At 41.7% G+C, this 14,587-nt stretch overlaps 1 protein-coding gene and 1 long non-coding RNA gene across 2 annotated transcripts in view; one reads left to right on the top strand and one right to left on the bottom strand.

Annotated features, from left to right (window-relative positions):
* Positions 1 to 3,430: 3,430 nt before the first annotated feature.
* LOC136443530 (uncharacterized) lies at positions 3,431 to 8,316 on the bottom strand. Its single transcript, XR_010757164.1, has 2 exons — positions 8,085 to 8,316; positions 3,431 to 7,350 (listed from the first exon to the last, which is right to left on the bottom strand). It is a non-coding gene; the product is annotated as an uncharacterized lncRNA (long non-coding RNA).
* Positions 8,317 to 10,554: 2,238 nt separating this feature from the next.
* Positions 10,555 to 14,587, top strand: part of LOC136443356 (dihydropyrimidinase-like) — a 28,181-nt gene continuing 24,148 nt past the window's right edge. The window contains exon 1 of the mRNA XM_066440567.1: positions 10,555 to 10,789. Coding sequence (XP_066296664.1) covers positions 10,663 to 10,789 — 127 coding nt within the window. The 5' untranslated portion in view covers positions 10,555 to 10,662. The remainder of the gene's footprint in view (positions 10,790 to 14,587) is intronic.

Raw genomic sequence — 14,587 nt, forward strand, 5'->3', positions numbered from 1 at the left:
CCGGACCACAATACATTGCGCACCGCGCATGCGTAATTGAATTTGCGAGGAGGCTTATATCAAGATTTGGTTGAAGATTTGAAAATAACATAAAATGGCAACGAGGTCATCATGAAAGGTGCTGTACTTGCTCTTTGTGCAAACACATATGTCTGTCTCGCTGTAGCGGGATATAAAGAAGGGGTGGGACTTGCCAAACACAAGTGCCACCATTGCGAATGCACTTTTTGAAAATATGCAGTCCGAATTCCGTGAAATAGATTTCAAATCAAATACCCATGAACGGTACATTGTATGCCTGGATGCAGGAACGACTCAGCTAAAATCAGCATTGATGACGACATATGGCATAAACAGGCAATAGTACCAGACCACGACATAATGCATGCTATGTTGGAAGGCGAAATCCGATTTAAATGTCAAGAAATCCTCAGGAAGAAAATCATACTTGATGAAAGGCTCTTCATTCTGCAAGGAATTTGACAGAAAATTAAAATCATTTCCATACGGTTATGCCAAGAGAAAAGATAAGGCAGGTTCAATTGCAGAATCTATTTTCAAACAAGAAAAAAATTGAAAACAACAGCTAACCACACCTGGTTATTCATACGCAATTTCCCCATAATTTACTCCTATCTTAATGTTGATCTCGATAACCAATGTCTGACATTCTTGAATGATGTGTTACTTACAATTGTAACACCAAATGAAAACATTGCATACCATCGCCTTTTGATTGCAAATCACCTTAAATAATTCAAAATATTGTTCCCTGGCCTTAACATTCTTCCAAAGCCCCCCTTCATGACCAATCTTCCTTCTACGATGCTTCTGTTTGGACCTTTAATTTGCATTTGGTGTATGAGATTTGAGGGAAAACACTCTTATTTCAAGAAAGTTGCCAGAAAACAGAATCACATCAATATCCCGAAATCCTTGGCAAATCAAATTTACACAAAGATGCAGGCGAGGCGTGGCAGCCAAAGCACCCAATTTTTGCATCTAAAATGGAACAAGTTGGACCAAGCAGGCAACTAAGGAAGAAGGTGAAAATGTTGCCCGAGAACGATTGTCTACCATGTGTGGAGTAGATGTAGCATCTACTCTGAAAATCTGGGTAAACACTGAAAAGCATATCCGCTGAGTGTTGACCATGATTAATACGTAGGATTTATACGCAGTAAGGCCTGTTATTTTGATAGGGAATCTCAGAATGTTAATTGTATTTGGCCTTCTTGTAAGCCAACTCGGAATTCCGAGTGCATATGTGCAGTGTCAAAGATGAGGCCCCCGAGAAATCAACAAGAATAAATCATCGTGGTACACATTTCCGCCATTTGCAGACGCCATTTCCATCACGTCCCACCATCATGATCCTAGCAGCTTCATTGAAAGACTTTAAAAGGTGACCAAAAACCCGGTTGCAGCCCATTCCTTTCTAAAAGCCAAAGGACTACCGGTGAGCAGCGACGAGGATGATCATGAGATCAGCGATGACACGGAGATACTTGAGGTGGAAGATGTGGAGGATGTTCCACGTGAGCGTTCATAATTAGGCTTTTGCACCACACACAGTTGTCGATGAACTGAGGACACTGGCTTATGCGGCGAAATGTGTGTGTGTTCAGACTTTGCCTTTCATTCCCCATGATTAATCTTTCCATTTCCCCATGGTAATTAATCATTTATTCAAGCACCATCGACAAAGGCAAAGGATGTGTTTGATCTTTTGTTCGAACACAAGGTTGCCGTGTCAGACATCGACAGGGTGCAACCGTTAGGTAAAGGAATATGGGGTGGGAATTCTTTGCTTTAGTATATTTAGAGTAGTTAAACAGTTCAGGACTTGGAAGGTAGAGTAATGGGTGTAGATGTAATTAGAGACTTAAGTATGTACAAAAAATGTAATCTAAAGTAAAAAATATGCTCCAGTAAACAATGGAATTATTAACTAATGTACCCTGCTTGTTCTTGATGAGACGAAATCTAATACATTATTCCCTGACAACAGACCTTGGTTGGATAGAGTATAAGAGAATTTGGGGTTTCCCGACATATGTGGTATAAAGAGGGTCAGTCTGAGGTTAGGACTGCGATTGTTTTGTTGATCAGCCTGTAGCAAGTACATTTACTTGCATTATATGTGGGGGATTGCCGTATGAACTCCCTCTTATAACCAGTTGTCAACATATCTTCTGCCCGGGCAAGGCGAGTAGCTTGATCATAGTTCTGTGCCTCCACGTTTATTTATAACGACATTGTGCTAGGTCCTTAGTGCTAGGTCTTTCCTTGATGTAGCCATGCATTGGCCTCATGTAATTGTGTATTAAACATTGATAACTGGAGAACTGAAGTCTGATCACAGGCCAAAATTCAACTTGAAATCAAGAGGTGCACAGCTGACCCGGGGACTGAGCCTGACTGGCTATCATCTACTGTATGATTGTACATCACATCATATATATATATATATACTTTCATTAGGCTAGGTAGCAAGCAATAACACTGAGTTGTACTGCAGACTGAGCAGAAACATGGAAGAGGAAGGACAGGGGAGGGCAGAGGTCACATTAGACACCCTCCAGCCTCCTGAGAGAAATGTTTGGGACTTTCAGCAAAGTACTACTACTACTAAATAGCGATGTTCTTTAATTCACAACCACATATCTTACATGAGCCGGTGTTTCGATGACTCTCTATTCACAGTGCACTGAAGAAATGTTATTATTCTGTAAAGCTGAAGTGCTTCTATTATACATGCCGTGTTGTGCTAGTGTAAATTTAGTAGATAATGTCACACTTAAAACTTTTTACGTTGTCACTTAACATACATATGTGAGGGACAGTTCGTTGCTTTCAAACACATGTTGGCTGCTCGATTCAGAGGATAGTTCCGAAATTATAGCAACAGCAAGGTGATCTTCCACCACAACCGGCCAACAGAGCTCTTGACCAATGTGTTTTGTGTTAACAATGTGGAAAACTAGCATACCTTAGGTGGTGAATTTCCCCAGTACATTTTGTACGCTGTGCTTTTTATCCCACCTTTCCCAATATTTTTGAAGAGCTGACAGATAAAGAAATCATTATAGAAAGAATAAAAAAGCTGCTCAGTCAGTTTGAAGTCGAAGACGTCCAAACATGCTTTCTGGAAAAAAACTCTCCCTATTTTGGAAAAATCCAGTCAACAAAGAAAGATATGTAACGTGTGTGACGCCGAATGGCGGTTATACTGGCTATATAGATACAACATAATTAGTTCCACTGTACAAAGTCTCACTCCAGTGTTACAAATGATGTCCCAAATATGGTGCAGTGTGCAGTAAAGCCTGAGTCGCTATTGCCCTTAGAAGGGCAAACAATTGTACAGTAATTGCTGTATTTGAAGTTACCAATTTTTTTTTCAATATTAAATGTCAGTCACACTGGATAACACTAAACTGTACATTTTTATTTCAGTATTTTGATACGAACCCAGGTGATGGGACCCTGGAATTTGGTAGGAGTAGACCTAACCATGCTCCCAGAAACACCCAACAAATACTTGTTCACGGTCACAGATTATTATACAAAATGGGTAGAAGCCATCCCAATAAATTCGAAGTCTGCCAAAGAAGTCGGTGCCTGCATCATGAAGATATCTATCAGCACGAGGCAGCGGTGCAATTATATCTGACCAGGGCAGAGAGTTCATAGGTAATGATGAAAAATGCATATTCTAATTGGCAATTACATTTTTCACGCGCCAGGAAGACAAACTTGATGGGGGGAATGACTTAAGATTTTGAATATTCCATCCAACAAAAACCCAATGCACATCTCTTACACCACTCTAGCGTGCTCATGACCAAGAAGAAGTGTGCTCATGACCAAGCGTAACCAGACATTCAGTGGATGGATGGTAAATCTTAGGAGAAGGAACAACTGAGCTGTATCTGCTTGCAGGTGTTGCGCCGAGATTGTGCCTTAATCTGGTACCTCTGCCTTGTTAGCGGTGTATTGATGTATATCTATCGCCAAAAGAAACATCACAGCGATCTTCTGTCCCCCGCATCTGACCGTCTACGGTTATACCATTAGACCCGCAGCAGTGTTCGGATGTAACTACAGGTCATGCAGACCGTATGAAACATTGACGGCCAAAGAAGGTGACCAAGACACCAGTTCTCATTACAACAGACCAAAGGCTTGGTTGAATCAAGATACTATTTTCGATGCTTTCGGGTAACGATCTGTGTCAAGTCAGCAACTGCAGGCAAAGTTGTGATGCGTAGGATCCTGCATTGGTATTACGAGAAAGTAGGTAAGCCTAAGAAGAATCGGCCTTGACAAGGGCAGAAATTGTAAAGCCACAGATCATCAGCATGGTAAGAACATCAAAACTGAAGTATTACCGAGATCCAATACCCTGGTCACTATTTCCACTGTACCGCTGAAGGAAACCAAAGGTCCGCTCAAGACCATTTGAAAGGAGACTTATATGAACGGGTGAAGGTGCAAGATCTGCTTGGAGGAAGAGGCACTATGGAAGTTAGACGAACAAAACATTGTCAGCAGTTCAGGTTGTCCTTCAAGTTAGAAAACAATAAGACTAGTTCACTTTTCGAAGAGACCAAAAATCCAGGTTTTACTACTAAGTAGATGTGACTATTATAACACGTCTATATGAATCCAAATGTCTAGCCTAAAGTTGAACAAGTTTTGATGAATGATTTCCCTTATTCTGAAAACCATGTCCTGCAGAATTTACTTGAAACATCTCAATTGTCAATCGTGACTCCAACCTAAGGTGATGAGCAGGACGGTGGTATAAGTTACCGTCCGTTGACAGTGTGGCCTTGACCTAGAACCAGTTTTAACATATTCAACTCAGATTTCGAATATGACGACGCAGCCAGATGGAAGTGGCTCAACTGAAAGTGGTGCCTCATCGCCATCACATGCAGTTGAAACATATTGAATCATGGTTGCTCAAGTGAATAGATGGGAGGCCACATAAGTTTACAAACACCAACATTTTGGTCCAGGAGTTGAATGTAAATGGTTTTCTATGTGATTCTGCATTCAGTGAAAGAGGCACTATCTCTTCAGAAATTAAGTTCAACTAAATTCAAAATCTCATACATCGGGCTGACTTCGTGTCTGGTTATACTATGTGCCCTTTGCTCTCAGAATGCCAGTTACAATACAGACGGAGAGAGGTGGTTGTTTAATTCTGGAGGTAGTGCTAGACTTCTATCATGGCTTTGTCGAGGCTTCCACATCTGACATTGTTGTATATTTATCAACATTGATTGGCCTCTGCTAGCAGTTTAAAGGCATTGCCTTCTTTGATGACGTTTAACGTGGGTGCGTAGTAAAAACCAAGCTGCAAGGCAGCCGGACTGACTTCATGTACTGTTACTTTGGGCTCTTTGAAATGTACAGACGCATGCACAGCAGAGGCGTATTTCTTGTACCATAGGTTTATTGATGAAAGACACGTTTCTCATTTTGTCATTGGACAAACTGTGTAACTAAAGACCACCTATGTGTAGAGCAAGATGCCGTCATCTGAGCGAAAGACTTGTGTCGCCCATGAAAGTGCTAGGTAAAATTATTTGTAAGTCTCCTTCCTGTCATTGCAATTTGTACTGCATAGGCCTAAGAATTTTCATATCGACATAAAAGAAAAGCAATTTCTGAAGTCATACATTTCTGCCACATGCAGAGATTCAAACGTGCTCCTGCTGAGACGTATTCAGTGACACCATCAAGGCAGTGGTGAGGGACACATATCCTGGCGGGGATGGGTAGGTAAACTCCAACAACTGACCCGAAAAGGACGCAGATGTGGAGGACCTGATAGAGGATAACAGCTACAATGTAGTCTACATGGAGTTCAAAAGCCCCTCCTGTCAAAAAATCTGAGGCTCCTCAAAAGTCCAGTGTACGGCCAGTTTTTTACACTTCATGAAGTCTTCAATTTCCTTTACATAAAAAAAAGCAATAAATGTGATCACCATATGTTTTCTTCAAAGTTCCATCTGTTTTTCTACAATATTGTAGAAACATACATCATGACACATGTGATGACATTACAAATTTTAAAGCACTTCATCTTTTGTAATAATGTGGTAACATTTTGTTTCCATTTGCTTTCTAAACATTAGGCAAATATACTACAAATCCTCTTACGCTAAAAAGGTAATGCAGCAAGGTAATGAAAAACTGGCAAAATATGTGAACACCATATGTTTGTTTATCTAGAAGTTTTCCCGCCTTTAGTACCTCGCACCTGCGCACTAGGTACCAGGGGCCAAGACCCCGGATGTAGTTTTCTTTTCCGTGCAGAAAGTTCTGACTTTTGTCAATATAACACGTGAGTTCTTGTGCGTGTGTGAGTTACTTAAATCTAAAACTATTACATGTTTACAAACTACACTTAACCATTGTTGTCATTTCTCTTTCTGTCCAGTACTGATGCAAAGGAAGTATGCTATTTGGGGGTACTAGCAATGTAGATGAATGTAGATGCAAGTTAGGGATGTATATCAGAAACAGGAGTTTAGGTACTTGACCTAACCTGACCATGTCCTGCTGTCACAGTAAGGTTAAGTACATTTCCCCTTTTATACTGTTAAGCAATATGCGAGCTTATTTTTCAATACTTCGTGGCCTGATCATTCATCTACTCTAGATACAATAGAGTAAGATGTACATTTTCTGCTGCTGTTCTGTAACATGCTTCCTTAACCACATTATGTGTACCACTGTATCAACACCAGGCGTAGCTTTCTTTCAACACCAGGCGTAATCTGGGTTTTCTGAAGACAGAGAGCTGGGTCTAACAGGAAGAGTGGTGCACCTCAAATGCCATATTGAGTACACTGTTTTTATGGCATCTAGATCACTCACAGTATCTCTGCATTTTTATCGATTCTATATGCCTTGTTGTTTTGTAATTGCTTACAATGCGGAGACCGAAAGGAATGCATCATTTTTGGTGGCCTCGCCATCCAGCAAACCCATCTAACTAAGCCGAGCAAGCCCCCTCTGAGCCAAAGGCACAGTCCCCGAAGTCTGGGTTTCCAAGAGGCTTGACAGCTGTGACACTAACAGGCCTAACAAACCCTGAGTAAGCTGGATGTTATGCCGTTGCGAATAGGCCTTTGCTCTGTCATCCATATTTGATATGGATATGTTTGATCGATTCATCGTTGTCAGCGACAGGGTTGTCCCAGCACTCAGCAGTAGGTTTTGAGATGATTTGCCACACTTGGAGATAAACACTTCAGAGATCACCAGACCCATGTGCGATGCTGAACACCCGTGTTGTCACCATGCTTTTTAACTGGGTCGACCTAGGCCCTGTGGGATTAAGAAATACACATCTTTCAATACAACTTATTACACAAATTTCAGGCATCATTCTGTAGATGAGACCACAAAAGAAGAAATAATTTTGTTGATTCACTCAAACAGTATAAATATATTTGAGGAAGGGCACATGTGCACGGGTATCTGTGATCTGGGTACTCATGAACAGCTCAAAATCATACAACCCCTGACAGGACAAAGAAAGCTCGTGCCAAGCTACATTTTATAACACTACATTTTCCATCAAGTACATTCTCGGGTACTTGTCATAACAGGTTCTGTACTGTTGTCCAAGGCACAAAGCAGGCTTACATAGCTGGAACAAGCAGGAATACAAAGAACCCTACTAGTAGTGGCCTTTGTTCTCCGATTACAGGACTTGTTAACAGAAACCGACCTTTCTACTCGTAAACATTAGAAATATCGTCCACAGCCTCCAGGTTTCACACACCAAAACACCAGTAACATTTCACCGGTATTGGAGAGAATTTCGGCCCAAAAATCCTTTTCGGCGACACGGTACACGTCTGAAAATTTACCACACTTGCGTCCGCCATGACCCGCCCTAAACACGATTTTTCTAACCAGTAACGTATTGTACATCATTGTATTAACTTATCACCGAAACAGCCACACTACACGGTAACTGCGAAGGTTTTCGAGGCAGGAATTAGGCAAGATACTACAAAGAAAATTCTGTGGTCTGGCCAAGCGGTCAACCTCACCTCACAATGTCCGCCCTGCACCTAAAATGAAGCGAGTCCACACACGACGAGAGCTCTGACACACGACCGAAGGAATCCTTTTATATCCCTGCGCGTAAACATTTGGAATGCCGCTTGACTCCAAATGAAAGACTACCGTACATTTTACATTTTCTACAAATAACAAAGGTCTAAAAGAAGTGTTTAAACCCAAGAATACAATTAGATTGAGCGGTATTTTACAAGACGTTCCCTGCCATGCTGCACTATTTCATGGCGGCACATGTGTACGTTCTGTCTGTGGATGGTATACGGTGGCGGCTGGGAGATGACGTAATCTGTAATACGAGGCTGGCTTAGGGTTTTCCGAAATACTGCAAAGCCGTAATATACAAAGACTCAGCTTCCCGACCTTGAAATCAAGGTATCACCAGCAGCACCATCGCTATCTTTTTGTCTATAAATATTTGCTGTATAGTTGTAAGAAGTGCAAGTATGGCACTGACCTGAAGGTAGATTTTCCAAAGGTGTGAGTGATGAAAGCCGCAGAGGAATGGCAGAAGCAGAAGATGAGCCAATGAGAAGGCTCAGGTGTCTCAACGAACACGCAAGGTGTTACACATGAAATGAATGAGACCTGAAAGGCAACGCATTGGGTACGATAACGTGTGACGTGTGACTTCAACTGCCCCGAGAAGGCTTACGATGGTCTATGACACACGTACATGTACGTCTAGTATTTGTTTACCAAATGCACAAAACTAACAATCAGTTGCACCATCGAAAATAAAATCACACTGTCTACTTCAAGGCCAAGCCGGTGTGATTATCTATTCATTGCCACTCCCATGTCAGAGGTGAAATTTTGAGAGCGACCAGACAGGTTCGGCTTCATTTCATGCAGAAGTAATACCGTGTCGGATCATCGCTAAGATACGTCTTTAACATTATCGTCCTATTTGTGGCTCACAGGCGGGAATACATTTACTGTACAAATTCTAGATCTCTGAGGAATGCTTGCATTGCGACGTAGAAAGTAATATATGTATAGATGTAATAATTACACTTTTGAGGCCGCACTTTCTTCAAATACGTTGGATTGGAGCGGAGTTGGGAGAACTTCAGAGCTTTTGCTTACTTGCTTACTTGCTTATGGCAGTCCGTCGTCGCCGACGATGACGTCAATTCCTGTGTGTCCTGATGTGGCTAGCCAGGCCAATTCTGGAGAGGCAAATCCTTCCGCATACGGTGCATGGGTGTTCACCTCCCGTGTGGCTTGAGGGCTGATGCCGCTTGGCTCTGCGCTCCTCACACTGGCGGTCGAAGTTGGTCGTGAAAGAGGCGGTTCCTGCTGTACATGCCTCTTTCCATCTACTCCGCTGCGCAGAAAGTTTCTCTAAGTTCTGAGGCTTGATGTTGCATTTTTTTAGGTTTGCTTTTAAGTTGTCCTTATACCTCTTTAGCTGTCCCCCAGCGTTGCGATTTCCAGCAGAGATTTCTCCGTACAGGATGTGTCTAGGCAGGCGGTAGCTTGGCATACGGATGATGTGTCCAGCCCATCTGAGCTGCCTTTGAAGGAGCAGAGATTCGATTGGCTCGATGTTTGCCCTGCGTCGAACCTCGGTGTGGGGTACCTTATGCCACCATTTGAGTCCGAGGATTCGCTGAAGACACCTCATGTGGAACTGCTCGAGCATACGGATGTGACGGACTTCAGAGCATAGGTCCCTCTATAAGTATAACATCACATAATCATTTTAAGTAGAGCGTTGAGAGGCTGACTGAATTTAGCGTCACATGTAGCTCCGGGCGTTGTAGGGATGCTCCCATATGCAGGGTCCCCTCGAGGGGGTGTTGGCAAAAATCAGTATGCAACAGAGCTAAAGGTAAGGTAAAGCATGCATCCTCAACTGAGGTGAAGCATAATGCTTTTTCAAGTAGCTAGTGGTAGTGCAATGCAGTTTCGCCACGGCTCGCGTTTTTGGCCAAGCACACTGGATCACCCCTACTACTTCTCGATAAATGTGTTGGGTTCTTTTACGTGTAGATGTTTGAGGCTTACGCCCGGAGCCCCCTCATACACGGGGCCGCCGGCTTTACGTCACCATCAGAAATGGCGAATGCAATCACTTACAACATGTCCGAGCTAAAGTGACGCAGAACTAGAAAGTTGAATATTGCGTTAAGTGTTGAAGTCGGCTGGGAAGCCTCATGACTTATCGTAATTCGTAATCAGCTCTGAGAACTTGACGTAATTCGAAATCGGCGGCGAAAATTTTGCCTAATTCATAATCACTAATGTAGGCATAGGACGTGCCGAATTCGTGTCTAAATATTCTTTTTTATGTTAACTAGAAATATAAACTATACAAATGCAAGATCTGACACATGTTTCGAGTATTTATGCCGTCATTTTCTTTTCTCTACAAAAAAAATCGTGCTTTAGAAAATATAAGATACCTCATACCCTACAACATAGTGGTAGGGTCTGAAGTGACGTGCGCAATATGCGGCGAAAAGTCATTGAGCGTCAAGTTGGTCCACATTACGCCGAAAGTTTGTCTCCGATCCTCCTGATTTCCAGCCCAGATTTGTCCCCATGGCGGCCCAGAACCGAGTGTTGATCCAGGGAGGCCGGGTCGTGAACGATGACCACTCCTTTGACGCGGATGTGTTCGTGGAAGACGGAGTCATCTCCCAGATAGGCATTAACCTGCAGCTCCCAGGTGGGACCCATTTGCACGCTTATCGCCAGATCTAGCTGTCAATCAATCAATCAATCAATCAATCAATCAATCAATCAATCAATCATTACTTTGTCTTGGGATGAATTTGATTGTATGCTTTTTAGTTTCTTACCCATGATATTGTGTAACACTATCTACCTTGAATTTTGTAACCATGTGAACATATTTATTTAGTCTCGTGGGGATTTTAAAAACGGCCCCACTCCCAAACACGGGGGCATGTATGATATCATTTTGGAGATTTTTAATCACTGATTTGTTACAAAGACTTATCTTTTGTCAGTGACTAAAGAAAGATCTTGTAGAACTAGGTTTTATACCAAAACTCCGAATAGATGTGTTAATGAAGTGAAGTCAATTTCAGATGGTTCAATTGAATAGTAAGTTAAGACAATGTGGTATGCTAATGAATCAATAAGATCCAGTTGTTTTAGCAGCTAATGTTGTTCGTCTTGGGGGGGGGGGCGTTGGAAGCGCGTCGACCCAAATGCCAGAGTTTTGGTAAAAAAACTAGTTCTACCAGATCTTTCTTTAGTCGCCGACGAAACAAAGCGGATGCTATCTGAAACGTATAACTTTAAAAATTTTATCCAGTTGCTTAAGTTACTATTTTTGGCGTATCTTATTACCTGGATGTCTTACCTTTATCAACATAACATCAATAAGCTAGTTCGGAGTTGCTACTACGCATGTGCAGTGTCAAAGGTGAAGGCCCCCGGCTTGTAAACAGTGCTCGTCTCCACATTGTCTAGATTTCCATAACAATTCCCAGACGGGGTTTGTTCACGTCTCGGGGGCCTTCACCTTTGACACTGCACATGCGTTGTAGCAACTCCGAACTAGCTTATAGTTTGGACGCAGAAGAAGACGGTTGAATATTGCGTTAAAAATCCTTTTTCTGAACCCTGGGGCCAGAACCATAAACTAATTCAGGAAATACTTCCCACTGTGGCCTTGCTGCAGTTTGAAAGGTGGATTGGCCCCCATAACTACATAAACACATAAAAATCCAAAAAACTGACTCCAGCTTGAAACAAAGGCAGGAGAAGATTAGCATAATACTGGTGAACAAGATTCAAATATTTTTTTCTACTGGTTTTTAAAGTAACATTATGAAACCATACAGAATGACACAGAATGATTGTAACAAAACTACATAGTCAAAATAACTTTCAGTTTTTAGAAAATCAACCTTGTGTTCAAATAAAAACTCTCAAATCAGCCTGTCAAAGTTGTTTCAAAGTGTCTAACTGTATAATTGCAACTTGGAAATGCCCTCCTCACAGTTGAATTCAAATGTCTGGAGCTCTGTGGAACTTGTAAGGCAGAGCTGCACATGAACTGCCAGCCAATGTCTTTACCTATACTACCAAACAGAGCATGGTATTTTAGCCAGTGTTGTCATTTATATTCTGGGTTACATAAAGATAACTTCTTCATGTATAATCATACATCAATTGTTATCTCAAAATTTCAAAAGTTTTTTTAGAGCATCTTAGGTGGTGGTGACTGTCTTAGCCAGGCCACCACCCATGTGAACACCCCGGCAGTCAGTAGCAGACTGACCCTGGTAGTTTACGTTAGCCGAATTTATTGGGTGATTTTATAGTACAAGCATGGTCTTTAAGTGTTGAAGTCGATTGGGAAGCTTCGTGATTTATCGCAATTCTTAATTGCATTGTTTCAACTGCGAAAACCTGCTTTCCAACTCTCTCAGTTGGGTTAAGGCGGCCCAGGAAGTATTATTCCATACATATCAATACATATCCTGTAACTTTCGATAGCCTTGTCGCACCACGATGAAACTTCACACAGTTTTAGAACTACTTAAAACGCATTGAATAAATTATACTTTAGTTTTTCTACAGCTAGATTTTGGGTTAGAAATACACATTTTGGTTAAAAATAGCTGTGCATTTCATGGGTTTACGCGCGCAGGCGGTAACACCAACTTTCATAATGATATTTTACAAGAATAGAGCTAACCTCATACAAATCATTTTTGTCCGAGGCTATTTTGTTTAAAATGACGATTAAATTTTTTTTGGAGGTCAAAAACATCAGAAACCACTATTTTTGGGTCATATTTTGTTAAAAATTCGCCCCAGTTTAAAAAAATCAAAATCTATGCAAAATAGCCCCGGACAATTTTGATAAGAAAGCTATAATGAAGAATATTTGATTACTCCAAAGATCAAGTCTGTTGTTTTGAGCCGCGCGTAATGCCGTAAAACTCATAACCGGATCTCACACACGCAGCTCGTTGTCTCCTGCGAAATCCAACACCTGTGACGTAACGACCGTTCCCTTCGAACACCATATCGAACATATAGAACCCCCTGTTCTATTTGGAACACCTCCGTCAAAACAGCGCTAGTAGGACTCGGCGCGGCACATGTTCGTGGAGGAGACCTTCCAAACCATTTGATTGAAACATTTAGAATGTAATACAATCCAAATCATGGCCTATAAAACAATTTTGTACATATAACGTTACGTACACCTGAGATATATATGATTGGGCAGTGGAATAGACCTTGCGCCCCCCGAATTGCTCTGTAGTGGAACATTTCGAACCGTGTTCGAGTTCGGCCGAGCCGCTGGCCAGGCACGCGGCCGAACTCGAACACGAATTTTGGAGCCTGGGCTGTCTTAACCCAACAGAGTAGCTGACCAAAGTTACGCCCCCCACCCCATACTTATAAAGCATTATAGACCAATTCAGTGCTCCGGTCTAAAATTCAATCTCTTTATCAGAATGTTCAAACTTCACATTCAAACGATAGGGCACTTGGAGGGTATTTGAGGAAATGAAATCACTTTACTTTCTCATTCATGGTTAGGAAGTAATAGCTGACCAAAGTTACGCCCCCCACCCCATACTTATAAAGCATTATAGACCAATTCAGTGCTCCGGTCTAAAATTCAATCTCTTTATCAGAATGTTCAAACTTTACATTCAAACGATAGGGCACTTGGCGGGTATTTGAGGAAATGAAATCACTTTACTTTCTCATTCATGGTTAGGAAGTAATAGCTGACCAAAGTTACGCCCCCCACCCCATACTTATAAAGCATTATAGACCAATTCAGTGCTCCGGTCTAAAATTCAATCTCTTTATCAGAATGTTCAAACTTTACATTCAAACGATAGGGCACTTGGCGGGTATTTGAGGAAATGAAATCACTTTACTTTCTCAAGTTACGCCCCCCCCCAGCCCATACTTATAAAGCATTATAGACAATTCAGTGCTCCGGTCTAAAATTCAATCTCTTTATCAGAATGTTCAAACTTTACATTCAAACGATAGGGCACTTGGCGGGTATTTGAGGAAATGAAATCACTTTACTTTCTCATTCATGGTTAGGAAGTAATAGCTGACCAAAGTTACGCCCCCCACCCCATACTTATAAAGCATTATAGACCAATTCAGTGCTCCGGTCTAAAATTCAATCTCTTTATCAGAATGTTCAAACTTTACATTCAAACGATAGGGCACTTGGCGGGTATTTGAGGAAATGGAATCACTTTACTTTCTCATTCATGGTTAGAAAGTAATAGCTGACCAAAGTTACGCCCCCCACCCCATACTTATAAAGCATTATAGACCAATTCAGTGCTCCGGTCTAAAATTCAATCTCTTTATCAGAATGTTCAAAATTTACATTCAAACGATGGGGCACTTGGCGGGTATTTGAGGAAATGAAATCACTTTACTTTCTCATTCATGGTTAGGAAGTAATAGCTGACCAAAGTAACGCTCCCACCCCATACTT

This window comes from Branchiostoma lanceolatum, chromosome 10, assembly GCF_035083965.1.
Source record: "Branchiostoma lanceolatum isolate klBraLanc5 chromosome 10, klBraLanc5.hap2, whole genome shotgun sequence".
NCBI classification, from domain to species: Eukaryota; Metazoa; Chordata; class Leptocardii; order Amphioxiformes; family Branchiostomatidae; genus Branchiostoma; species Branchiostoma lanceolatum.